Raw genomic sequence first — 25,207 nt, 5'->3', positions numbered from 1 at the left:
TGGCAAGTGAAGAAGAAAAACAGACCCGAAGATCTTTCCGAGTCGGGTCGACTGCCATCACATCCCACCAGAGCTGAAAAGCACCTCTTCTACTGGACGACGCTTTTCTCGGGTGATGTCATGTTTTTTGGCGAAGTGCAATGAGAATTGGGGGATGTCAGCGTAGCAAGTCTGGCTGACTGACTGACTGACTGGTTGACTGGACTGACCGCCGAGACTAGGCGTGGCGCCGTCCCGTCGACTGGAACATGATGCACCCCCACACCGGAATTCCTTCCGACCCAGACACGAGACGACACTGCATGGAAGCCCAGCCCAAAAACATGGATGTGGGTAACGGCTAAGGTTCCTCGTGCAAGTGATACCTGAAGAGAAAAGGCTTTCTTTTCGGTGCTCGCTATCAACAGCGATCGGGACAAGTGCCCAGCCCATCTCGGTTCCTGATTGCCCCCCGACGACTCGGTTATTTTGCTTTCGGTGGCGGCTTTTGCTTGGCATGAGAGTCATAGCCACATGTGACCTGATCAAACTTACTCGGCTTAGGGTTAGAGATTGGTTGCGAGCGAGCGAGCGGCTGTCTGCTGCCTGTGTAGATCTTCCATCTTGACACTATCCACTTTCCCCAGATTCCACTTCCAAGCAGGCAGGGTGAGCGCTGTCATCGATGACGAGCGGCAAAAAAATCTATTGGCCCGGATTCCGACCATCTGACCGTAGAGCGGTTTGTTGTTTGCAGTCTATAATAGTGGTCAGCACCCAAAATCTTCAGTGCCAGGTTCTCATTGGATCCAACTTCTTAACCTAGTATGCTGGCAGGGAAGTCGAGGGCAATACTGCGTTCTAGTATAACCGCCGAAAGAATTCGTTCACGTCACTGCAGGTGGGACAACCTCCTTCTTACCACTAACATAGGTAGTGCAGCAGTAGTAACAGGATATCTTGCTGGTAATGGGGCAGCCGACTGGTAAACGAGATAACTGACTGGTAGTTTGATCACTGGCCGACTGGCTAGCATCACAATCGGAGCCCAATAAATAATGTCTTGTTCTTGTGTCGACAATGACCTCATTGCTCTTTCTTTTTCGCCCACTGGTCAACTATTCCAGTATCAACGCAGCAATAGCAGCTACTCCGTTGCGGGCTTGCTGGTTATCCCATTAACCCACCAAGCTGCAGTGAGGCTACGCCGATCCCCTCAGGCGGAATATGCAAAACATGCAGCCCGTAGCTAGTCCGTAATAAAGCGATTCGGATGAATTCCGACAAGATGCAAATCCAGATTTATTTTCGCAAGACAGTATCGAAAATGAAACGCAGTTGAAATGGCTCTATTCGCTCGTTGTCCCACGTTGTCAAAGGCTCTACTGTCTAGCAATCTAGGTATTACAAAGATGAAATGACGTCAGACAAATCGGCAGCGAAGATCATGCCGAGGGACCGGCTGCTGTCCTTCTTGGCCGAGGTGAGGGCCGACTCCACAACCGAAAGCACCTCCTTGACTCCGACATCGACCCTCTGGGTTCTAGTAGCGTTCTGGAGCTCATGCAGAGCCTCGTTGATGTCTGTGTCCTGGAACACGCCAGTCGCAGCAAGCAGAGCCTGGAGCTCGCCAAGATCTGACACACAGGGCACAGCCAGCTTTCGGTTGAAGCCTCGCATGTCCAGTTGCTCGAGAACTTGGTGCTGCGATGTTGTGCCGATCACCAGCAGTCGTCGACCCTGTAGGCGTTAGCAAAAGAACATCATATCATGAACGACGGGGAAAACATACCTTTGGCGGCTCAGCTCGCATCAGGACGCTGATTGACGTGGCTATCTCGCTCTGGAATCTGGGTCCCACGGGGCTGTAAGAGATCATAGTCTCGATCTCGTCGAGAATCAGGATACTTTGCGTTGACTTGTAAGCATCGGTGAATGCCTTTTTGATGTAGTCGATCTTGCTCGCTTCGCTCATGCCAATCATGTTCCTGGCGGTCACCAACTTCACGAACGGGAATCCAGAGTTAAGTGCAATATCGGCTGCCAGAGCCGTCTTGCCAGAACCATTCGGTCCGTATAGAAGGATGCTGAATAGGCTGCCCTTACCGGTAGCAACCTGCTCCGCAAAGATGCTGCCGTTGGCTTGGATTCTGCGGATGTGAGGGCTGAACGGTATAATACCCTGCTCTCTAGCGCGCTCGAGCTCGTCCTCAGCAACACCGAAGGCAGGCTTGACATCGTCAAGAGCTCTCAAGAAATCAGCATGTTCCAGCTTGATCTTTTCAACGTCTTCCGATTTGATGCCCGCGCTGCCTTCTCCGATCTTGACGTGTCGACTGAAAGCATACGACACCGAAGCCTTGCACAGACCGTTAAGCTCGGCACCCGAGAAGTTCTTTGTCAGCGCAGCAAGCTCTGCAATATTGACATCGTCTGCCAAGCGGTTGTTGTCACGCATCTTTCCTGTGTGGATGTTGAGAATCTGCTGTCGGCCGTGCTCATCGGGAAGTGCGATTTCCACGTGCACTTCCAGACGTCCTGGACGGAGCAAAGCCTCATCGATCATATCCTTCCGATTCGTCATGCCAATAAGAAGGATGTTGTTCAGCTGTTCCACACCATCCAGCTTGGTAAGAAGCTGGTTCACAACACTGTCGCCAACACCTGTGCCACCGCCACCGCCGCTTCCTCTCTGTTTACACACAGCATCCAGCTCGTCAAAAATAATGATATGAAGGCCACTCTCATCACCCTTTTCCTTATACTCCTTCTCCGCATCTGCGAACATTTTACGGACGTTCTCTTCTGACTGACCCACGAACTTGTTCAAGATCTCGGGACCGTTGATGATCTTGGGCTCGCGTGCATTCAGCATTTTGCCGATTTGTCGAGCAATGAGCGTCTTTCCGGTACCTGGGGGACCGAAAAGCAACAGACCCTTCACGTGCGGCAACCCCATCTGCTCTACGATGAACGGAGGCATCAGCCGGGACTGGAAAGCTCGTCGGAAAATGGTGGAGAACTCGTCGTCCAAACCTCCAATACCCATATCGGCGAATTTGAAATCTGGGCGTAGGATTGCGTTGGCCACTGGTCTCCGCGTGGAGGCCTTCAGGTTGACGGTGGAAGCGGCATCCTTGAAGAAGTTGATGGTTGAGGCGTTGAACAAGATACCTCTGGCATTTGGATCACTGGTCGTGGGTGCTGCCTCGGCGCCTTGGCCCTTCTCGCTGAGATCGATGAGCGAGATGGTCTTAACAGACATGGCAAATTTGACACCCTGGTAGTCCATCAAGAACCGCTGACCGGGGGCCAATATCTGGTTCTGGTAAACGGATTCCACGACTTTGGCCAGCTCGTCCTGGTCGTAAGGCTTGTCGGTGACGGCCTTTGGCGAAGCAAAAGCGATCTCGAGGTCGATAGTGCCAAGATAAGCCTTACTTCCGCGAGAGAATGGGTCGTACTGCACTCCCATGAAGGTGTCCTGCGTGCCTATACCGCACCATCTTCGCTGGGGATCTGACAAGCTGATTCCACCCGGGGAAAGCCCGGGGTTGGCCGCGCCGTCACGACGTACTCTCCACGGATGTTTCCGCCTTTCAGCATGACGTAGATATCACCGCCGTCCCGGCTCTGGAAGTCCTCGGGAGAGACGGCCACGAGGTTACCGAAGATGTACCGGTCAGCCATGCTGCCCGGTGGCAGCTTCTCCACGCGCAGCTGGACCGGCTGAGCTGGAGGCATGGTATAGCCGCCTTGCTGTGACATGCCCTGGGATGGCGGCGGTGGCTGCTGTCGCATCATGCCGGGAGATGTCGGGGTGTTGTAAGAGCTAGGTCTATCGCCATAGCCGCCGCCGGGAGCTCCAGGGCGCGGTGGGGGAGGACCACCGGCACCACCGCCCACCTGCCGTCCAGGTAAGCCAACTGGCGGTCTGCTCTTTCCGAACAAGTTGTTGCGCAAATCCATATTATGTCAGTTTGCGAAATGGAGGAATAATGATGTGACGTTGGAAATAGAGGAATCATAAATAAGGGACGTTGTAGAGAGTACACGTTGGTCTGACTACCCGACGCTGTGGCTTGAATGACCGCCTAACCTGGCACTGGAATAACCAGGAATAGCCCACCCCACCAAAGCGCCACACATGCATTGGTCAGGAATGCACAAATGGGGCATAATATGTGCATGAGTGGCATTTTCATCTGTATCAGCCACGTTTACCCCACCTACCTACGGCCCAAAAGGGGTCTGGCAGACATTAGCGCATGCGGCAGCTATGTCGCAAGTCGCAACTGACGTTTCGGATGGACAACAGAGGACAACTGATGGCACTTCCACTGGAGGAGATCCAAAGTACTATCCGACGCACCAACGGAACACACACATTTCACAATCTTTCAAGTCACACAAGGGCGCAACTTGACAGTCGGTGCCGCTGACATGTATTGAGTGGTTACCTACACGTGTATTTATCTGTGCAGTAGGTAAAGCTTACAGGCTGGCAGAAGTCACCGATGTTATGTTATTGCCGCATCCAAACACCCCTTCATCGTCATTCGCTTTGGTTCGGAAATTAGACTACGGTCAAAGCTGCTGCGGGTGGCTGAAGCGCGCGGCAGCGTTTGAAACCCGCTCAACCACTCGAAGAAGTTCTGGGCCAGATTCGTTCGTGCGTCTAGCAGCGGGAAGGAAGGCATAGCATGGATGACGTTCAGATGACTGCCGACTAATGTGTTGCACAACGTGGAAGGAACAAGCTTCGCCATATCTGCCATGCCGCACTGATTGCCGTCGGGAAACTCTGTAGATGGCCGGAGAGCACCGTAAGACAACCTCTCAACGTGCTAGTGCAACTCTGCGGCCGACTCTGCATCCAAGTTATCTGTCTCAGACATGAGAGAATCAAATCTTGGGGACGCAGCGGCTTGCTCGTAAGTGTGACAAGTAGTAATGCAATACGGGTGCGGCTTTTTGGTCATTTATATCATCCGCGAAACGCGATTCTCCCTAGATGGCTTACTTTTGGCGTGAAGCCATGACAAGACAGATCATATGCTCAGCCGCGATGATAGGGCATGTTGGCTGCATAGAGCTGAAAAGAGCGCAGCATAGTCGCATATCTACTTTAGCTCAGGTGGTTATTTCAAAGTTCCCGGTTCCCGGTTTTGGTTTCAAATGAAGAAAATGTCTGTGAACATTGTGTTACGTGTCAAGAGAGAATATGTAAGAAAACTGATGAGTGGTATGCCTCCTAAGACTTGGAACAAGACAGCCATCGAACAACAAGCTTTGCAAGCTGGGTTGTTCAGCCGTTACGACGAACTTGCAGAGATCTACAGCGAACGTCCCATGTCCTATCGCCCACACCCTCATTTGGAGATATTCAGAGATTCAGATCCAGACCCATGATATTTCAGTAGGCTTCCTCAGCTCTTAGGCGCCCCTGATTGGCCAGAGGCAGAGCCCACCATCCTTCCTGTAGGAGAGCAAGCTTGTGGCACCCTTTGAGGCCGCATCCTGTCAACTACCAGATGTGTTTCAAAGGACTGGTAATGTGATCTATGTGTGAAAGCTGACGAACAGGTGTTATGGCATCTATCAATTTCACTGACGGTGGCCCTTTACCGGAATCACTGCAATGCCGATGCCGCCTGGTAGCCATCTCAGCATGCGACCACCGAGCGCTTCCGCAGACCTGAAAACCTGGCCCTTGACCAAGACATAGAACTATTGATGATAAGCAGGCAGCCTGGGTCTCAACAAGGATGTACTTCCAGTAAAAGGGACCATCTGTAGACGCCATGTTCTGATAGAGCTGGGGTCATGGCGGACCAGACTGTCAATGAAGGTAGCAAGCCAAAACCTGTTAAAACTTCCCCGGAAAGCAGAAGCAGACGGTCAACCTCCGTGGGCAGATGGGTCTGGATCAATAAAACATTGATTAACCTTCCCCAGCTCCACCCAGCGGAATGGAGAGCACTATCAGACAGATCGACGGCAACTATATACCGTTCAGGGTAACTCGCAGCCTTGGCGTCTCGCGAACAGCCACCTCCCACCGCAACCGACCCATTGGCTGTTCATCCATAGTCCTGGTACTCAGTCATGACAACCAGTGAAGCTATCAGGAGTTCGGCTTGGCTCAAACACCAGGTATGCCAGTGCCTGACCAAAATAGCTCAGAATTCTTGTGGCTGGTGTCTGATTGCCTACCTATATAAGATGGATTTCATGCCCCCTGGCTTTGGGATATGTTCCTATTCATCATCACAGCACAGGTTCCCAAATCACTTAAATACACTTCAGAAACTCCTGGTACAACATGAAGTCCTTTGCGGTTCTGTTCACTCTGCCGCTGGCGGCCCTCGCAGCCCCCATCCTGGAGGCCAGGGAGGGGGCTTTCATCATCCCTGGACAGTTCATCGTGGTCCTCAAGCCGAACTCGACACAGGACCAAATGGAATCGAGCCTTGATTCAGCCGGTACCATTCTCGGCGGCTGCAAGCCCCAGTCTTCCTATTATTTCGGGTCATTCAAGGGATACCACGTTTCCGCATCCGATGACTTGATCCGGTCGATTGCCGCCCTTGACGAGGTGACTTTGGCTGGCCTCCTTTTGGGAAATCTGGCATGGTGACTAACATTTGCGCAGGTCGACTACGTTGAGCCCGATATCACAGTCAGTACCAATGCTCTCGTGAGACAAGTCAACGCTCCTTGGGGCCTGGCGCGCATCTCCAGCAGAAGGCGCGGCACGACAACCTATACGTACGATAATTCAGCAGGCTCGGGCACATATGCGTACATCATCGACAGCGGTATCTACCTGCAGCACCCGGATTTCGAGGGCCGCGCGTCTTTCGGAGCCAGTTTCGTGGCCGGAGATAGCAGCCAGACCGACGGAAGTATGCATAGCTGAGCCCGCGATTCTGAGCAATGACTTACTGAGACAACACAGATGGCCACGGAACTCACGTTGCTGGGACGACTGGATCCAGGACATAGTAAGTTCCAGGAGAACGGTGCTGAATCACCGCCGCGAGTGGTAATACTGACCCATTGTTCCACAGCGGCGTTGCGAAGAGGACGAACCTGATTGCCGTGAAGGTGCTGGACTCTTCGGGTTCGGGCACACTGAGCCAAGTCATTTCTGGTATACAGTGGGCTGTGAATGATATGCAGAACAAGCAACGTGAGTGCCCCTCTGGACCCATATATCTGTCAGGCGACTAATGACGACACGGTTCGAAGGCACCGGCAGAGCGGTTGCCAACCTGTCGCTGGGAGGGGGCATGTCTCAATCCCTCAACGCCGCGGCCGCGGCCGCGGTCCGGGCCGGCCTGTTCATGTCCGTCGCGGCCGGAAACGAAAACGCCGACGCCTCGACGAGCTCGCCGGCCTCGGAGCCCAGCGTGTGCACCGTGGCCGCGACGGACAGCTCGGACCGCCGCGCCTCGTTCTCCAACTTCGGCTCGTTGGTCGACGTCTTCGCCCCCGGCGTCAGCATCGTCTCGACCTGGAACGACGGCACTACGAGGGTTCTCTCGGGCACCTCGATGGCCGCGCCCCATGTCTCCGGGCTCGGCGCTTATCTCCTGACGCTGGAGGGCTCTCGTACCCCCAGTGCGCTCTGCAGTCGGATCCAGAGCCTTGCGACTGTTGGAGTTGTACAGAACGCGATGTCGAGCAACAACCGGTTGGCATTCAACGGCGCCACTAGATGACGCGCTTGAGAAAGGGGAGTTCTCCGGTGGGTATGTCCTGTGGAGAGGCTTGGGGTTTTGCATTGATGATATATACGACGCGCTCATGATATCTTAGCCAGGACATCTATAATAGCGCTTTATATAATATAGCCTTGAGAAAATACTGTATAATAGGGGAAATTGGAGTTTTGATTAGGCAGCCATTTATTTATTCGTACCTTGAAATCCACGAACAAATATTAAATTATTTTGGTAACTATGCGCGCCCGTATTTTGAGTTACTGTTTATCAGTGATTTCCTGCCTCTGTACCCTCGACCTTTTAACCTTCACGTGGGCCACTTACAGAAGCATTCAGGCAATTTTTAGTGTTAGCGACTCAGCACACATGACCCCCTGTCCACTAGAAATTAGCCTGGAGAGTTCACAGGCGATAATCCCGCCAGAATCATGGCTTCTCGAGTCGCGGCATTATTGACTCGGTGTGTCGGATTGAATGACGGGTCCGAATCCCGCGACGTATGTAAGCCTCCTTGCCCCCCCAAACCCGAGGCAGCGCATCTGCCTACCAATGTGTGCGTGTGTGTAATTCAACTTGTTGTGAAGCATGAGTATTCCATATTGCACAGGCCACAAGTAGTAGCAGTAGCCAGCACACCTACAGCACATATGTGTGTTCAGTTATGTAGTGGATACAATGTAGTGGTGTTGGTTCGCTGTAGCAGGAACGGCGGAAGGCGGCAGGTCCTTGTTTAGCCCTGTCCTTGGCTGCTCGCGTTATTTTATGTCATCATCCATGCCAGATCCTGCCAATGCGTTCCGCCCATGTCATATCCATCCGCGCCCGAGCCCTGTCCGTCACTCTCGCTTGTGCTTGTCTTGTGGTTCTCTGTTCTCTATTCTCGCTGGCTTGTGAAAATTCCAAAGAACCACCACCGGCACCTGGAATATCGAACGTGTCTCTCGAGTCTCCAGGGTCACGCCCACATCCCGCCCATTGATTGGCAGATGATTTGTGGTTACATGTAACTTACCTACCAATACAGCCAGCACCCAGCACCAGCACCCAGCCCGCCTGTGCGCCCAACCCAACTCGTCGGTTCGCGTGACCGGCATCCTACCTTGTTGCTTGCGCGTGGCTTGAGTGGTGCTTGTACCGTACCGACTAGGTTGGAAATCCGCTGTCATCTCAGACCCCGTTGTCAGCAACAATGCAGCGGAGCTCGACTTCGCTGCAATCTTCTTCACCGTGGATCCGTTGTTAAGTTTCGTCACCTCCATTTTCAGCAGCGCCGCACATTTAAACACGCGTGAATCTCGGAGGGACCAACAACACGATTATCTACACTGCACCTTCTGGCCTTTACGCTTTTACGACCTACGCAGGCTGTTCTCCGGCACGGTCTCGCTCCAAAGCCTGCCGCCTTTCCCCCTACAACATGTCCATCCGTGGCAAGCCGGCCATCCCGGCCACACCGCGCGTGATATCACCGAGCCCGACGCCCTCGGAACTTCAGGGCGATGCCGCCTACTACAACGGCCCCGTCACTCGCTCGGCTGCCCGAAGGCGGCAAGCCGCCAGTGGGACCGCTTCTCCTTCCATGTCCTTTCAAGAGACCATCGACGAGGACTCGGATCCAGAGCTACGACGAGCCCGCACGCGATCACGAAGCCCGACAAAGCCGAGGAAGGTGCCGGCCCTAACGCCGGCGAAGACTCCGACTGCCAGGGCAAAATCCACAAGAGCAAGCAAGAAGGCGCCGGCAGTGGTGCCTGCAGAACAGGAAGAGGAGCTTTCGAACGGAGCTACGGCTGTCGCAGCAAACGGACATCTGGCACCGCCCAAGCCCCCGGCCACCCCAGGCTGGAGTTGGCGAGACTTCAGTCGCAGCCCAAGTCCGCTTGGCCTTATCCCAATACACCGGCATTTCAGAAACTTTATACACAAGCACGAAGTCCCTAGGAAGTTGCTCCATGTGTCCATTGGCTTCTTTGTTTACTGGTTATACGTATCAGGCACTCAGACATCGGCCGTTACTCCCTGGTTGATGGCAGCCTTAATTCCAATAGCGACGACGGACTATTTGCGCCTCACCTACCCGTCCTTGAACAGCTTTTACGTCAAGTGCCTCGGCGCCTTCATGCGTGAGACGGAATACGCGGGCGTCAACGGCGTCGTATACTATCTCCTGGGAGCCTGGATCGTGCTGTACTTTTTCCCCAAGGACGTTGCGGTTGTTTCGGTCATGTTGCTCAGTTGGTGTGATACTGCCGCAAGTACATTCGGTAGACTGTACGGCAGATATACTCCGCGCATCCGCCGCGGCAAGTCCTTCGCCGGGTCGTTCGCCGCCTTCCTGATCGGTGTCGCCACTGCGGCGTGGTTCTGGGGCTGGGTGGCACCCAAGACGCCCTCATTCCTCGGAGATGAGCAGAATCCGTTCATGTTCCGCGGCATTTTGAAGCTTCCGTCTTACATTGCGGAACACATTGGTCTGGATGAGCAGCAGGCTACCGTTAGTGGTGGCGTTGCTCTGGGAATCATGAGCTTATGGTCTGGCCTGGTGGCGGCGGGCAGCGAGGTGATCGATCTGTTTGGCTGGGACGACAACCTCACTATCCCGGTGTTGAGCGGTATTGGCATGTGGGGTTTTCTCAAAGTGTTCGGTTAGGCCCAGAAAGGGGAGGGTCGCCACTGGCATATATTCTAGATTGGTTGCATATGGGCGGCGTATTTGGAATGTGTTCAAGGCTAGAGTCATCAGCATTTCTGCGGTACTACCCCCTTTTGATAGGATAGACGAGACGATTAACGGCGCACCACGATATGCATGATACCTATATAGGGAACAACTACTCAATCAATGTCCACTTACGAATTTCTATCTTCGATTATCCTAACAGGCTCTGGTGTTATGTTAGCCCGATACCACTTACCTGTAGACTGACATAACGACGTACTTATCATGGGATTCGTTGGCTTTTTATCATTCTCGCCTTCTAGAATTTTTCTTTTCATGCAAGCTAGCCGCGAGCTGTACCAAGATTTGCCTCAAGTGACGGACACATGTCCTTCTGCGGAGTACAGGCTAGGAACCGTTGCATGGGCCTCGAAAACCGGCCGTCTGGCTGGTCGCATCTCTACGGCCGGGTGGTTTTGATGGACCAACACATGTATATCAGGATCGGGATCCTCAGAATAGGATCGTCGACAAGGGGGCTTTTCTATATCTATGATGGAGGGAGGCCTCGGCAACAGAGAGCTTTCGAGGATTTGCGTGTGTCAGGAGGGGGGATATCGCCATGTTCTTCATCCTTTCCGCAGTGCCGCAAGCAATTGACCTCTCAGAACGAAGCGACTCCCGTCTTGGTTGCAAATTTTCGTCCTATTAGATCGTGCCCCATGGTACTGCATATGTAGGTATGTATATCTACCACACCCCCAAAAGCCCTGCATCTTGCTACACATGATCACCCAATAAGCAGTATCCACATTCCTACCGCCACTTACTACTCCTTCTGCTTTGTGCAGACAGGTTTAAGGAAGAGAACAAAAGACGCTGGTTATGGTATGGTGTATCTGACTTTTCCCCTTCTGCGTCCCTTTTTGTCCCCTCGGCCAGATGCCCGGAGTGGAACAGGATGAGTTGTCCTCTTACCCCCGGCTGAAGTCGCATTCTCTTCTGCTGCCATAGTTACAGATACTTCTGTCGACTGCGACGCCGAAGTCCGTCATGCAACTTCTATCACCTCAAACCCCTTGCTGGTACATGGAGCTACATTATAGAAAGTCCACGTTGACCGTTACTACCTGCGCAAGGTACGGCATGTAATACCATTCCTGGTCTTGTACCTCCGTCTCACGTGTCTACCATGAAGAAGTCACGCATATTAAATGTGAGCATTTGATCTATATGTTTTGTGAAGAATGGAGTTTCCATTGAGCCATCTCAGCCCATCTGCATACATTCTACCGGCAGCGAGGCTAAGCACCCCCTCACCTGGGCCACTGTTGCCTCGATCCCGGGTCTTTGAACACACACTTGAATATTCCTTTCCATCTCAAGTTTCTCACTGGACCATGCAGTTGTTCGGTTTCTGGTATATATACATGTATATATGGGGGTGGCTTTTGTTAAGGGGCCCCACTGGGCTCTACTGGAAATGGATAGGCCTTTGGGGGAATGGATACATCCCAGTCATACATAATAAGTGCTATACCGCCTTTAGGTATGTATGTATGTCACAGTATGGGGTTGAGCATGCACGAGGTTGCTGGGCAGGTGAACATCGGCTCCGGCCTTGGCCTGGGCTACTAGTAGTAGGAGTAGTAGTAGTAGGAGTAGACACACGTTTGAAAGGAACATACATACATACCTGTCAATAGCCAGCCAGCCCGTCCACCCTATTGGACCCCATGTCCTTCACCGAATGAAGTCTCGTCTCAAACATCCCGTGGTTCTCGCACGGCGCTTCGGTGACTCCCGGCCGTTGCACAAGAACGATAGGTGAACCATGACTGGACTTGACCTCACTCGCAAGCCCACGCTTGAAACTTCTTTTGACTGAGATATCTGTATAATATGCGTACCTCCCCAGCAAAGGAAGAATTCGCTACCAAACGTTTCCAAAGTATCCTTGGCTTGACCCAGGGCATGGTGATGCCTAGGGGGTTTAGGCTACGTTGTCTACCTATCTGCTATCCTACCTTACCTACATGTAGATGTCCAGAGGCAGCCAGCGCATGCAGCAGCAGCCTGCTCATGTATATGTATGTACCACGGGATGCATCTAAAATCACCTGCAGGACGCTGCGTCTCCGATGACCCATTCATGGACACATCAAGTCTCAGACGAGACATGTAGGTACTTAGCTTGGTTCGGCACAAAACGCAGCCCGTTTCCCAGCGCAAATACAATTCACCTTGATCATTGACGATGGTACAGCTCATTGACATCCTGACCTGGAGGTCACACTGTCCAATCCCCAACACCAATTCCAAGTCTCACCGCGGGGCAAAAGACGCTCGACGTTGGCACACTCCCTCCCATAGAGGGGCACTTCCTGGGCATGGATGGGCACGCTTGGGCTTAGGCTTGAACATGGGTAAAAGGAAGGCGGAACTACCACCCCTGTCCATCCTCCATTCTTTATTGAATTTCCATCGATGTCCCCCAATGGATTAAGCCGTGGAAGCGAATTTTTTTTTTTTTTTTTTTTTTTGGCATTTGCAGCCAATGGGAAAAGAGAGAAATAGGAGTGCCATGGAAATAATCAATACAAAGTTCTCGCGGTGTACATATCTCGCCATGCCTTGAATGGTAGATTCCTACCTAGGCGGGCAAGTAATTGACCTAACAAGGGGCCGTTTGGTGACCCATGTACTTACCTGATTGGACCTGTCAATTTGAACTACAAGAGCTGAAGAGCATCGATGATGTACTCCTATCTACGCTACATTGAATTATGAACAAATCAAACAATGACGGTGTAGAGTCGGCTTTCAATATTCTGACCAGGAGGTCAAGAGAACCTACCTCTTTTTTTTTTTTTTTTTTTTTTAAAAAAAAAAAAAAAGAAATTTAAAAAATAAGGCGGAGGCGGGTACATACACACATGCCCAGACCAGACACTTGGGTCCCTCAATCAATTGATCAATTCCATTCCAACAAAGCAAGTGCTGCCTTCCATGCATCGGGGGGGGACTTTCCTAAACGGATCATTCTGGATTTTGAAGAAATTCAACCATTCGCTGCGCATCCCGGGAGACTGACAACACATCATCTCACAAAATGCCCGACTTGCTGCACTTCTGCCTGACCTGGCTGACGTTGATTTGAGCATTATTCGCACACTGTCTCTTGTCCCTTCCGCCTTCTGCCTGTCTGCATCAAACGGCCGATGGATGAATGCAATGCCTCCCACCCTTTTTCCACTTCTTTGCTGGCCCGTCGGCCTTGCTTGGATGAACATGCTCTCGCACCTTTTGCACCTTGCAGCAAGCACCAAGCACCGTGGTGTGCGTGGCCAGGGTTGCCGGAAATCCCTCGCTGCTTTTGCCAGTCGTTTTCTCCCCTTATTTTTCCCTCTCTCTTAGCGTGGGCGCGCGCTTGTTGGACAATTCATCCACCGGATTGACTTCTCGTCGATATGCATCGAGGAGGGTCACTTACACGTAGACACCGGGAAAGCCTATGAAATGGCCTGGCCCCCCCCCATGCTGCGACAATCGACCTCAGATATGCCCCGTTCGTTGGACACACGCCACGCCGTCCAGGTCGACTCACATGCCTAGGCAAACGCCGGCGTCTTGATAGAAAAACGTGTACATGGCTCTACACCACTACTGTACATGTCCCATCTGCATCTGACGGACCCGCCGCAAACCATGGACTGCTCGGCCCTGGCTCCAGTATCCATCCTTGGCCACGCCGTTAGTTGTATCTATGGGTCCGTTGCTTTACCAGGACCGGGAAGGCTGCGAAAGCCTAGTCAAACCTGTACACCGGCATTCCACCAAAGAATCGTGGTCTTCTCTCTGCTCGGCTCAGAATTACTACACGCAGCATATGGAACTTGAACTATGCAGAAGATCTGACTCTGCTTCTCTCCTCCCTTTGGTTACTTGCTACACGCCCCTCCAATCCATATGCTCCTCTGCTGGGGCCGTCGTACCGTGGGTAGAAGATCATCGCCACTCGGCATATGCACCAGAGAATTTTGGATATCCTCATCTTAGCAAACTAGAAGGCCACCCCCCATACAAGGGAACCACTCCGGGTCGCCCAATGCGTACACACAATGTATTTCCAAGGTCTAGTCTCATGGGCTAGACTCCCTCTGGCGTTTGTCGGCTCACATATCACCCGCTCGCGCAGCGAGGGACACGGCTAAGCCAATACGTAGCAGACCGAGAGTTCGGCATGGGGGTAAACATCGTCATCCACTTAGCACATCTCGGACTCTTTGTCTGCTTGCTTGCCCACAACATCGCCATCGAGCGGGGTCACTCGTCGTTTGACGAATCGTCTCATGGGGACTTATCCTCGGGAGAGGAAGATGTCGTTTTCCTCGTTGACTAGGTTTGTCCTGAACGGGTATAAATAGGGGTGAAGTTGACTGAGTTGAGCAGTTTCATTCTTCCTTCCTCACCATCACTCCCCCAAGCACTCTACACTGGTCTACTACAATATCTGAATCATCATAGCACGATCTTGATCATAAGTGTCCCTGACCACTTGAGCCGATCTCAACACATCCACCCTATCCAAACTTCTAAGAACTGCCCCATACCTACCCGGCGTCTAGCCTTGCAATATCTGCATATCTATCCACTTACACGCACCCTTGCACTACACACCACCGCCGCCCCATCTTCGTCAACATGTCGGCCTACACAGACCAGTACTACGCCAACGCCATGGCCATCCCCACCAAGGGGGACCAGTACCCAGCCTACTACAACGCTGACAGCAACTACTCAGTATCCCCGCCTGAGGAGCACGATGCGTCAGTGACATCTGGCGTAGCCTCTTACGGCAACAGCTTCTCAGTCAATGGCTCTGGCTACGATGCTAGCTCCGGCAGTGACTGGGACAGCTCCGCCTCGGCGAGCGGCATTGACTTTAACGAGTACATCCAAGACCGCTTTGCCGAGTCGTTTGACCCCATTCCCCTCGACCGCAGCTTGGCCACACAAGCGCAAACGTGAGTGATCTGCCCATATTTTTCGGGACCCGAAAACCCATGCTAACGAATATCCACAGGTCTGGCCAGCTCAACAACAAGCACCGCGAGCTTCTGGAACTGCAAGCCAAGGCACAGGCCCGACTTGCGAAATCTAGAGCTCGCTTCCAGGAGGGAGTCCAGGACGCGCAGGAAGTCCGCGCCAACCTGGAGTGGACGTCAAAGAAAGTCTCGTAAGTAGCAGAGCCGCCATATCAAAAGGGGTCGTCGAACGGTGCCTTGCAGCTTGCATTCAATTGGGCGTGTGCTAACATATCGAATCTAGATCTATGAAGACGAAGGCGTCAAAGAAGCACGCCAAAGAGTACCAGAAGGCTCGCCAGCGATACCCTTCTCCCGAGTACTAGATCCTCAGCCTCATCGAAAAGGCCAGGGTTCTACGAACTCACCTTACCCAGATTTCAACCCTTGTCGTTTTACTAGCGGAGTTTTGGGGGTTCACGGTTTTTGGCGTTCCTGGTAATGGATCTCAGATCTGTCACTTTCACATATGCACACACCCCCTTCTATTTTGGGATTTCTGCACAATTGATGCATTGCATGTACCATGGTGTGGGCGTTGGAGGAGCGCGCGGCAAAATGCCTGTCCTGCTTTTAAACGCCCTCTCCTCGCCGCTTTTACCGGCGCCCTCGAGGCCAAGGGAGGGAGGTGTGGGCACAGACAACGGGCGTACCTGCGTCAAAGCAAGCATTAGCTTCTTCCCCACGCAGTGGCCGGGGGCGCTGACGCGCAGTGTTGGCGCGGACGGGAGCAGCAGGCGAACTGCTGGTGTTTCACGACGTTATGATTAATGATTGGACGAGGGCGAGCAAGCCTGGGGTCAAAAGTACCATCCTTTTTGGCATCCCGGGGAGCGGGGGAATGTAGCAACGGTCACTGGTGCGTTGACAGGACTGGTAGGGCTGCAGATTCTGTGCAGAACCTGCAGTAGACGCCCTTTGTACCCGCTGTCAACAGACGCGGACGGAGGGGTATTCTGGGCAGGCACAGTACCGAGTCCACACACAAGTCCACAGCGGAGGCGGAATCGGGTACGATGGAGACAGTAGCGCCCTTAGGGCCACACTTGGGGGGTGGGAGACGGGAAAAAGTAGATAGATCACACACACACTGTCGACAAAAGCACCATGCCGTTTCGGGGGTTTAGGCAGGTCGATATTGCCTATTCCAGGATAGAGTGTAGGTCGTCGTGCCCTCGAGCATGGAACTGGGCGTGCTGGACATTGTCCCCGCCTGCCGTCCCAGCTGCTCCCTTGGGCTGGGTATCATAGACCACAGCTACCTTTCCTTGCGTATTAATACATATGCTTCTCCTCTTGATGACCCCTCGCCAACGCCTGTGACAGTGACGTTGATACTGTGTACAGGTAGCTGCTTCGTAGACCCCTGGGGGCGTCGTGCCTAAAGGGTGTAGCTGTCCCGCCAATAGACGTAGTAGGTAGGGTTGGTAGTTGGTACTGCGTAGGGTAGTCACGTGATGCCTCGCTGCCCAAGATAAGTACGAGTGCGATAGGTCAGTTGATGGTACCGAGACAAGACGTGTCTCGTGTAAACAAGGCGCGTAGCGATAGCCAGTGTTGAGTGAGGGTCATGGCGACCTTCGCGCTGGGCTCATGTCTGGTTGGGCCCCTTCTCGTTTTCTTCTTCCCCAAAAAAGCCGAAGCTACACCAGCGACCTGATATCCCGCATAGACCAAGTGGTCATGTCAGCCAAGCACCTTTGTGATTTATGCGGCTTGAGCGACGGCGGCCTCGGTGGCAGCAGCTGCAGCTGACGAGGACGTTGATTGGTCCTTGATCGATGCCCATGTCGTCTTGGACTCGTCGTAGGACAGCCAGGGGCCCCGCGGCTGCAGGCCCCGCGCCTTCTCGATCTTCTCCCATGGGTTCGTGTTGAAGGCCGGGTCGTAGTAGTCTTCCCACCACGGCGGCCCCGAGGCTCTATCCCTTCCGGAGCGACGGTTACCGGCACCCCGCTGGGAATACACTCCGCCCCTTTGACTCGCAGCGGCACCACCGCCGCTGGCGACGAGGGCGTCGAGTTCTGATTGGGCCAGATCGGGGGGTAGTGATGTGTCGATATATTGCGGCGCCGGGTCTTGCGCATCGTTGGTATCGGCGGCTTTGTTTTGATTGTCATCGTCGTCGTCGTCGAGGTCGATCTCATCTTCGTTGGCCTTGGTCTTCTGCTTCTTCGTCGGTTGCCGCCGCTCGCCCAGCGGCGTGTTGTTCGACCCGGAGCCGGCGTCGTGGAAGAGGAGTGTGGACTCGTCACCGCCGGCGCCGGCGACGTAGGCGTCGTCGGCGCGCGCGTTGTACTTGCGCCGCTTGGAGCCGTGGGCCTGGCCGCCGAAGCTGGCGAAGCCCATAGCTTCGGCCATGGCGGCGGTGTCTTCGTCCCACTCGTCGGGGTCCATTGGGTCCATGATTTGCTGCTAGCAGGGACGGGCTCTGGTCGGTACGCTCGGTCGATCGATTGTGTTTTGGTTTTAATCTGGGGGGCGATGCGATCGCGCCGGCGAGGGAGGGGAAGAAAGCAAAATGGGGAAGAAGAAGATGAAGAAAAGTTGTGGTGGTGTTTGCGGTTGTTGGACTAAGCCGGAAATCAAAAAGTCCGGTTGCTGGGGGCGGTCCGTTGGAGGGTCGTGCGCGTGCGCGCGCGCCGTTCCGGGGGGTGGGAAGGGATTAGTGGAAGTCGGTGCTGGAAAAGGGAATCGAGGTTCGGAGGTGGAAAAATCTCGGAGGGGGTTTCTAGAAGGAGAACGGGGGGGGTTGGTCTGGGCACCAATGGGCAGGCAAAAACGGGATTCGAATTGAATTGGGCAGATACTGTACGTCAGATCAGGTTCGTTCCAGATTGGATTGATCCTCCCGAAGAGAGAGAGGTTGACACTTGACAGACATATGGGTGGCAAGGATTCGTTCGCTTGGTGCTTGGATCTACCCGAGGATTTGGTTCTTGGGGAAGTTGTGTCGTGTTGTTCGTCCGTCAGGAACCACCCCTTCATTTTCACTACACTACAGGTATCGTTACTGATGGTTGCATCCATGGGGGAACATCGATATTTAGGGTTTGGAGCAACGTTCCAGCTGCCTTGTCTCTCTTCTTTCCAAGACAGACTGACCAACGGGGGAAGACATAATCCCCCCCAGATCACAAGATCGTTATCCCCTGCAAGTAAGCGAGCGCCGGTCCCCGTCCAGTCGTCTCAGTCGCCTCCTGTTGCGGGCAGTCGTCCAAGTGGAAGATTCAAATAAATGAAGGTGTGGTGTCACTGGGGTCAATGTGTGGTCGGCACCCGACGGGAAGGAAGGACCTGTCCGCCCAGCCGTCGAACATCAGAAGCTTCTAAACCACGAAGTACAGCTGTGCAACACCCTCCTACGACCTACGGGCCCGAGCCATCGTTCCTAGCGGAAGCCCATCCCACCATCTTTTCCTCACTTGTCCTCCCCGAGCATCACCTATCAACAGCTAGTGCGGTGCTGATATCATTCCTCTTGAGCCTATGAGGGCGTGCAAAGTGTTGTCTCACGCTCTCAGACTCTCTGCATGTTAGTTTACCAGCCGCGACTGCCCGATGTACGACGAGGTAGCCATCTGCTTGAAGCCTGGAGCATCACCTGCGCGCATCGACAGCATGGAGGGTCTACGCGAAGCCGCAGGCTGATCGCGGTGCTGGGGATCGAAGCTAGAATCCACCACGGTCTGTTGTGGGGCGGCTGCCCAAGCTGTGCGTCTTCTGGTGTTCACGCCAGAACTTACCCATTCTTTCCTCTCTCCTTCTGAGGCGTCGACGCGCGTCCGGCTTGAGCACATGGAAAGCATGCGCGAGTCGCCGGATACTCAAGAGGTATGATTGTTGCCCAAAAGGCTGCGCTACTGATGCTTCGTCATAGGGGCCGTAGCATGCCATGGTGTTAGTGCTGTTTCATCTGGAGCCCTATCACGAGCAAGTGTCGGATAGTACCGTTGCCGAAATGAGCAACTCGCTTCACTTGGAGCTCTCAGCTGCACCTTGCGGCCATCGTCATTAGTCGATGGTTGGCGACTTGATAGAGCTCCTGTTTAATTTTATATATCAGTTAGGTTGTGCGCAACATCCGATTGTTCTTTTTGAGTTCCTCGGTAATCGCAGTTGCTCTTGTATTGCGTTGGGCTTTTGATTCTGGCATATACGCGACACCATCTGTCGACAGCTTTGCGCGCCCCATCACCAATCAGCGATTCGCCCACGATGGCTTCCGATTCCACAAAACCCCCGTCCACCATCAGCCTCCGGGCCCCGTCCGCCTACCTGACGGACCAGTCGCAGCCCTCCACGACCGACGGCGCCGCCTTCGTATCGCCGCCGCTCGAATGGCTCTACCGGACCTGGTCCGTGACGCACTCGACCCTGCCCATGTGGCGCTCCGCCCGCAACGTGCGCATCACCTACAAGCCGCTGCCGACGGCAACTTCCCGAAGTCCACATCGACGACCTGGTCGAGTACGAAAAGGCCAACAAGAGCGGCGCGTACAAGACCGTCGGCGGCATCGACAAGCCCGACCCCACCGTGCCCGCGTCGTGGAACTGGCGCGGCAAGGGCTGGTTGCGGATCGCGAGCAGTCACTGGGAGGTCCTGGGATGGGGTGAGAGGCCGTTGTCTTCGTCGGCAATGGCGGCGGCGGCGGCGGCGGGAGGAGAACAGCAACAGCAGCAACCGCCCGCGACGGTAGAGCGCTGGGTCGTGACTTGGTTCGCCGCGACCCTGTTCACGCCCGAAGGGATCGATATCTACACCGACCGGCGGGAGGGCATATCCCCCGAGACGCTGGCGGGCGTCACGGCCGCGCTGAACAGTCTGCAGAGCGCGCCCAAGGTGGTCCAGTATGTCGAGAAGGATCTGCGCGAGATCCAAATCCAACTGCCCTGGAAGCAGGGGAAGTCCTGAACGAACGGAAGAGTTTTTTTTTTCGGACCATTGCTATTATACCCGGTGTTTGAACAGTTGAGACGAATACGCATTGTCTCGCCTGTACCGTTCGAGATCAATGCTCGTTTACACGCAAACAGGAGCTAAGCCACCTTGCTCCGTGTTGCAAGAGTTTGCTCCAGTGAAGTCGACCGTGGCCATGAACAAAATGGCACGTCGGTTCTTTGATAGACTTCATCAGAGTCGATGGCGCAGAATCTAGCCATAAGCAGAGGGGGTGTTATATCGTGACCCGGGCCAGGTCTGCATCGTATGGATGTACGAACGCTTGATATCAATAAGGCCTATCTATAGTGTTGGGTATCTATCTCGCCAGAAATGCATTATGCAAGAGGTATGCCTCGTAAGTGTATATAGTTAATCATAATCTCATCATCGCCTTGACTCGCGATGTTGCCTCTTCTCTGGGCGTTCATCATTTGCGCGACTTGACCGCTTCCCATCATGGTGTGACGACCTGTGGCGCCGCCTCTCGCTATCCTCGCCAGATTCGTGACGGTGTTGCCGCCTGCTACTGCTCCTCTCTGCGTCACGATCATCGTCACGTCTGCTGCCATGCCGATCCCGACTCCTCTCCGAGCCCGCCGCAGTGTCTATGTGCCTGTGTCTGTGCCTATGCTCAGAATGGCGCGACTCTGTTGTTCGTGCACTGGTATTCGGGTTAGCCTTATCGTCGCCACCCTCTTCGCGATGCCGGCGATGCCGCCTCTTCCTCTCCCGCCGTCGCTCCTCCTCTTCACGCCGCAGCTGCTGCGACACCTTGTCGCGCTCTGCGTTCGCCGCGCGCCGCTCCTGCTCCACCTGGCGCACCTGGGCCGCGCCGCGCTTCATCACGGCCAGCGGGTCGCTCGACACGATGCGCGCCGCCTCGCGCTCGTGCCGCCGTGGGTCCTCGTTGCCCCATACGTCCTTTCCCACCGGCGGCGGCGTCGGCTCTTCTCCTCGCTTGTCGTTTGTTGTAGCATACCAGGGCCCCGACGCCGTCTTGGACAGCTCCGTCCGGAATCCGGCCGCGTTGCTGAAGCGCATGGTGTACTGGTCCTCGAAGGAGCGCTGTTTGCGCGCCGCTTCGGCTTCGGCTTCGGGGTTCTTCTCCTTGTGCTGGCGTTTCTTTTCTTCTTGCCGCTGGCGCGGGTCCGGGGCGAAGAGGTCGATGTGGCCAGCGGCGTCGGTGAGGGGCGCGTCGCTGCTCTTGTGTTTGACGACGAGAGAGCTCGGCCCAGAGGACGGGTCCTCGTTTACTGTTGCTGCTACGGCTGAGGAGGAAGCGCCGCCGCCACCACTCCCTTCGGTCCGGGAGCGCGCGAGGCGCATCTCGAAGTCCGTGTCGTCTTCGCCGGCGCGCTTGCGCTTGCGCTTCTCACCGCCGCCGCCCATACCGCGCCACGGCTCGTCATCGTCTCTTCTACGTCGGCCTGACGAGGAGGAAGAGGGCTGGTCGGGCGTGGGCGGTAGCGGAGGGGGCTCCTCGCCGCGGAGGATGGCGAGGCGGCGCTCGGCGTCCTGCTCTTGCTGCTTCTGCTCCTCGGCCTCCTCGCGCGCGCGCGCGGCTTCCTCGTCGGCGCGCACGCGGGCGATGTTGGCGGTGTTGTAGACGTTCCATGACTTCTTGCCTAGGAGGTGGCTGTGGGTTTGGTGGGCGCGGGTTCGTCAGCTTCCGGGGTGAAACTTGTTTGTTTTTTTTCGTTCCGAGATGCAACGTAATGGTAGGGCCGTAGCGTCAAACCGGACAGGGCGCGCTGTGGATTGGGGGTGCAGGAGAACTTACAGAGGCATTGTGGGATGGGTCAAGCACACGTAGAGTGGCTAAGCTACCTTGGCATGAGTGCTGTCGTCAGTGTAGGTAGGTAGGCAGGTAGGATTCTGCATGGGAGCTACGGTTAGGCCGGGGTCGGCAGATACGGCAGATACCCTGGGGGCTGGAACTTTGGAGCTTTAGAGGGGCATTAAGGTTAATTGTTAGCGCTGGCGGGGGGTCGCTGCAGCAGCTGTGCAACCCGCAACCCGAGGTGGGCCACTGCACAAGATCGCCCACCATCCAGAATATCCAAGGTCTTACAAGCAAGCCTTACCTTTCTCATCCATGCTAGCTATCCTATTATTTGATCCTATGCTCATCACCTCAAGGGGCAAGTAAGATGGATCGTCGTCACCACAGGATTTACTGGGTCTCGATTGATAAGGCTCTGTCTATCCCTTACCAAGCCAGCAATGTACCTGACTCGACCCTGCTTAGATCTTGGCGTTCATCCGCAGTCATGCTCCTTGTCCCGCCCGACGTTGACAAATCCTCGACCTCCCGATCAGGGGCCATGCTGATAGGAGAAACACCGGAAGTCGAGTCGAGCACCAAGAGTGCAGTTCGAACGTCAACCCTTCCAGATGGAATAGGGGCATCATTAGACTACCCTACCACTGCTGCTTTCAAGTAAATGAGAGAGAAACGAGCCGACGTCACCACTCGGTAAGACATGACATATCTTGGTAGAACAAAATCAAGCCCAACCCTTTCCTTTGACTGCGCAATCAATATATCTGGAGTAGCATGCCGGTATGCCGTATATCCAACAGACAGACAGGGCTCCAAGGCCCGGTTTCTAAGGTTTTGCTGTGGGTAAGTCATTTTCCTGCTTGCTGGGACGTGAGGATATCCTGTTGTACGGCTGGCCCGAAAAAGCAGGGGGAGCACTGCCTCGTGGATGTTCTTTGCTGCCCCAGACTCCCAGAGCCAGAGCCAAAGCCGGATCGGACGTTCCTCCTGAGTATTATCAGATGACATGTACGGAACATCTGAAGCCTCCCTGGAAGATGATGGGCACCATTCAATAGCAGTATGCCTGATATCCAGCCGGGCTGTGGGACGGACTAACAACGGCAATGTGCTCTTCCCGCCACGGCTGACGCATAAACTCGAACGAGTTTGCGACGATTTAACCTACGATATTGGCAATATCAGTCTCGAGATTGTTGCTAGGTAGACACTAACGTGAGCTGAGCCCACCCAACGAGGACGCCTTTCTCCTCTGTGACCGGAGCCGTCTTCACATATGTGTCCATTCTAAGGTTGTTCCGTTGCTCCTCCAAGAGAAGGGGTCGGGGAATAAACAGGGAAGGCAAAGAAATGGATGAGCTTGCAAGGGGTGCTGCGGCGATTGTCATGCAAATACGAGTCTATTCGGTCGATCCATGCACTATAGGGGGATCAACTTAATCGACGAGAACCATGGCGTCGATGCCCATCCCTTCGTGAGCCAGCTTTGGAAGGTGATGCTATACTGAACTTCACACAAGCAACCACTAGCAGCCTAGGCTGAACCAGGGTCTGGCCGGGAGATGGACTACCGAGTGGGCACGGGGCCAGGGGAGAGGAATCGATGAAGATACTATGGGGCACTCCCAGCCTCTCCCATCAAGTTATGTTAGGGGACGGCCGTCCCAACCGAGAGCGGACCAGACCCCGACCAAGCCGCACGCAGCCAGCAAGGCAGTTGGCAGCGTTGGTTGAAAAGATCCAGTGGTAGGGTGTGCATCGCATCAGATACCGGTGACAAGGGAGACATTTTGAGAAAGTGAGTTTTTAGAGTCCCAAAACTCCAAACTCCAAACCCGAAACCGTTGGCGGACTGGGCACTACCTGGACAGCACGACCAGGACACAACCTGGACTCACGGGATTTTGGTGCGATCTAGATGCCCCCCACCGGCCTTGGACCCGTTGCCACCAAAGCCAACGTGCCAAGGATTCCACCTGAAGTAGGTTAAGACGAGCAGTGTTTGAATCGCTGAATCAGATCAGAGACCTTGTTGTTTGCTCGGTTACTGTTAAGTGGCTGTGCCTCGGCCGTTGCTTGACGGCTGATACAGTGATGCTTCACTGCCACTGTTTCCCTTCACGGACATGTAGGTTATGTACTTACTGTAGCTGTCACCCGCTGCACGGCATACCCATTGCCAACCTAATTCAGTGGCCTCAACTGAAGCCCAGGCCCAAGTTTGAGCGTGATGGATACATTTGACGTGTTTGCGGATTATCCGCTACAACGGCTACGTTGTACTCTTATTCCGATATCCTCTTGAATGTTACCTCACGAATGGTCCAGGTAACAGGCGGTAGGTAAGTAGTGTTTGTGTGGGTTTGCAGTAAGGCGTCTAATTGTGTGTGAATATTATTAGTGTTCGGACTGAAAGTTTAGGCTGGTGGTGTTCGTAGTGCAAAACATCGGCCCCGTACCCGCAACTCTGATGGCAAACAGTGGCCGGCTGGAATTGACATAGCATTCAGAACGGTTTCGCCTAGTTTTCTGAGACCAAACCTCCAGGAGCGTCGGCGCCACTTTGTTTCCTTGTGACGAGAGTCTGTTGTTGATTTGGAATTTGTAGGTTCAGGTGAGTTGGCCCTGGATGACCGTACCTAATGTATGTCCTATGCATTCATTATACGCCCGTACATACATGTTGGGTAGAGGGCAGATTGGCCAATCAATCAATCAATCAATCAGTGTCGGGTGTGTGAAAGCAAACGCCTAGACGAACATTGCCCTCGGCGCTCGTCTATAGATTCCTCCCTCAGTCATCTAGAGCCAGCTGCCCCTGCCAAGTCGGGTTGTACCCGCGCCTTGTGTTCCCTAACGGCCAGCCGGTAACTAAAAGAAAGCCCACTGCAACGGCTGATCCGCACTAACCTAACGCTGAACAGAACCCAACACAACATAACCAACCATCTTTACTGACTGGCCGATCCGATGAGATCCGAACAGAGCGATGGTGTGGTATGAGCCATGTCTCAATATCGGCTC

The 25,207-nt window shown here is 54.2% G+C and overlaps 8 protein-coding genes across 8 annotated transcripts; 4 read left to right on the top strand and 4 right to left on the bottom strand.

Moving 5' to 3' along the window:
- Window positions 1-1,383: 1,383 nt before the first annotated feature.
- Window positions 1,384-3,948, bottom strand: PG986_008988 (Vesicular-fusion protein sec18; the record flags this gene model as incomplete). The annotated part of the gene is given in 3 exon segments (XM_066845210.1): window positions 1,384-1,719; window positions 1,772-3,471; window positions 3,483-3,948. The coding sequence occupies 3 exon segments, from the start codon at window positions 3,946-3,948 to the stop codon at window positions 1,384-1,386; spliced, it is 2,502 nt and encodes an 833-aa protein (XP_066697608.1).
- A 2,356-nt stretch (window positions 3,949-6,304) lies between these two features.
- Window positions 6,305-7,706, top strand: PG986_008987 (serine protease; the record flags this gene model as incomplete). Its single annotated transcript, XM_066845209.1, has 5 exons — window positions 6,305-6,577; window positions 6,635-6,887; window positions 6,941-6,986; window positions 7,053-7,174; window positions 7,234-7,706. The coding sequence occupies 5 exons, from the start codon at window positions 6,305-6,307 to the stop codon at window positions 7,704-7,706; spliced, it is 1,167 nt and encodes a 388-aa protein (XP_066697607.1).
- A 1,420-nt stretch (window positions 7,707-9,126) lies between these two features.
- On the top strand, window positions 9,127-10,359 carry PG986_008986 (uncharacterized protein; the record flags this gene model as incomplete). Its single annotated transcript, XM_066845208.1, has 1 exon — window positions 9,127-10,359. The coding sequence occupies one exon, from the start codon at window positions 9,127-9,129 to the stop codon at window positions 10,357-10,359; it is 1,233 nt and encodes a 410-aa protein (XP_066697606.1).
- Window positions 10,360-15,072: 4,713 nt separating this feature from the next.
- On the top strand, window positions 15,073-15,781 carry PG986_008985 (uncharacterized protein; the record flags this gene model as incomplete). The annotated part of the gene is made up of 3 exons (XM_066845207.1): window positions 15,073-15,395; window positions 15,455-15,607; window positions 15,700-15,781. The coding sequence occupies 3 exons, from the start codon at window positions 15,073-15,075 to the stop codon at window positions 15,779-15,781; spliced, it is 558 nt and encodes a 185-aa protein (XP_066697605.1).
- A 1,381-nt stretch (window positions 15,782-17,162) lies between these two features.
- Window positions 17,163-17,861, bottom strand: PG986_008984 (uncharacterized protein; the record flags this gene model as incomplete). The annotated part of the gene is made up of 1 exon (XM_066845206.1): window positions 17,163-17,861. The coding sequence occupies one exon, from the start codon at window positions 17,859-17,861 to the stop codon at window positions 17,163-17,165; it is 699 nt and encodes a 232-aa protein (XP_066697604.1).
- A 1,130-nt stretch (window positions 17,862-18,991) lies between these two features.
- On the bottom strand, window positions 18,992-19,352 carry PG986_008983 (uncharacterized protein; the record flags this gene model as incomplete). The annotated part of the gene is made up of 2 exons (XM_066845205.1): window positions 18,992-19,167; window positions 19,202-19,352. 2 exons carry the CDS (start codon window positions 19,350-19,352, stop codon window positions 18,992-18,994), a joined length of 327 nt encoding a protein of 108 aa, XP_066697603.1.
- Window positions 19,353-19,673: 321 nt separating this feature from the next.
- Window positions 19,674-20,370, top strand: PG986_008982 (uncharacterized protein; the record flags this gene model as incomplete). The annotated part of the gene is made up of 2 exons (XM_066845204.1): window positions 19,674-19,813; window positions 19,878-20,370. The coding sequence occupies 2 exons, from the start codon at window positions 19,674-19,676 to the stop codon at window positions 20,368-20,370; spliced, it is 633 nt and encodes a 210-aa protein (XP_066697602.1).
- A 414-nt stretch (window positions 20,371-20,784) lies between these two features.
- On the bottom strand, window positions 20,785-22,188 carry PG986_008981 (uncharacterized protein; the record flags this gene model as incomplete). Its single annotated transcript, XM_066845203.1, has 2 exons — window positions 20,785-22,036; window positions 22,181-22,188. 2 exons carry the CDS (start codon window positions 22,186-22,188, stop codon window positions 20,785-20,787), a joined length of 1,260 nt encoding a protein of 419 aa, XP_066697601.1.
- Between the last annotated feature and the right edge of the window lie 3,019 nt (window positions 22,189-25,207).

The sequence above is a fragment of the Apiospora aurea genome, assembly GCF_038362705.1.
Source record: "Apiospora aurea strain CBS 24483 chromosome Unknown utg000006l_segment0_segment0, whole genome shotgun sequence".
NCBI classification, from domain to species: domain Eukaryota; kingdom Fungi; phylum Ascomycota; class Sordariomycetes; order Amphisphaeriales; family Apiosporaceae; genus Apiospora; species Apiospora aurea.
Note: the sequence above shows the minus strand (reverse complement) of the source record. Positions and strands in the feature narration are given on the sequence as shown.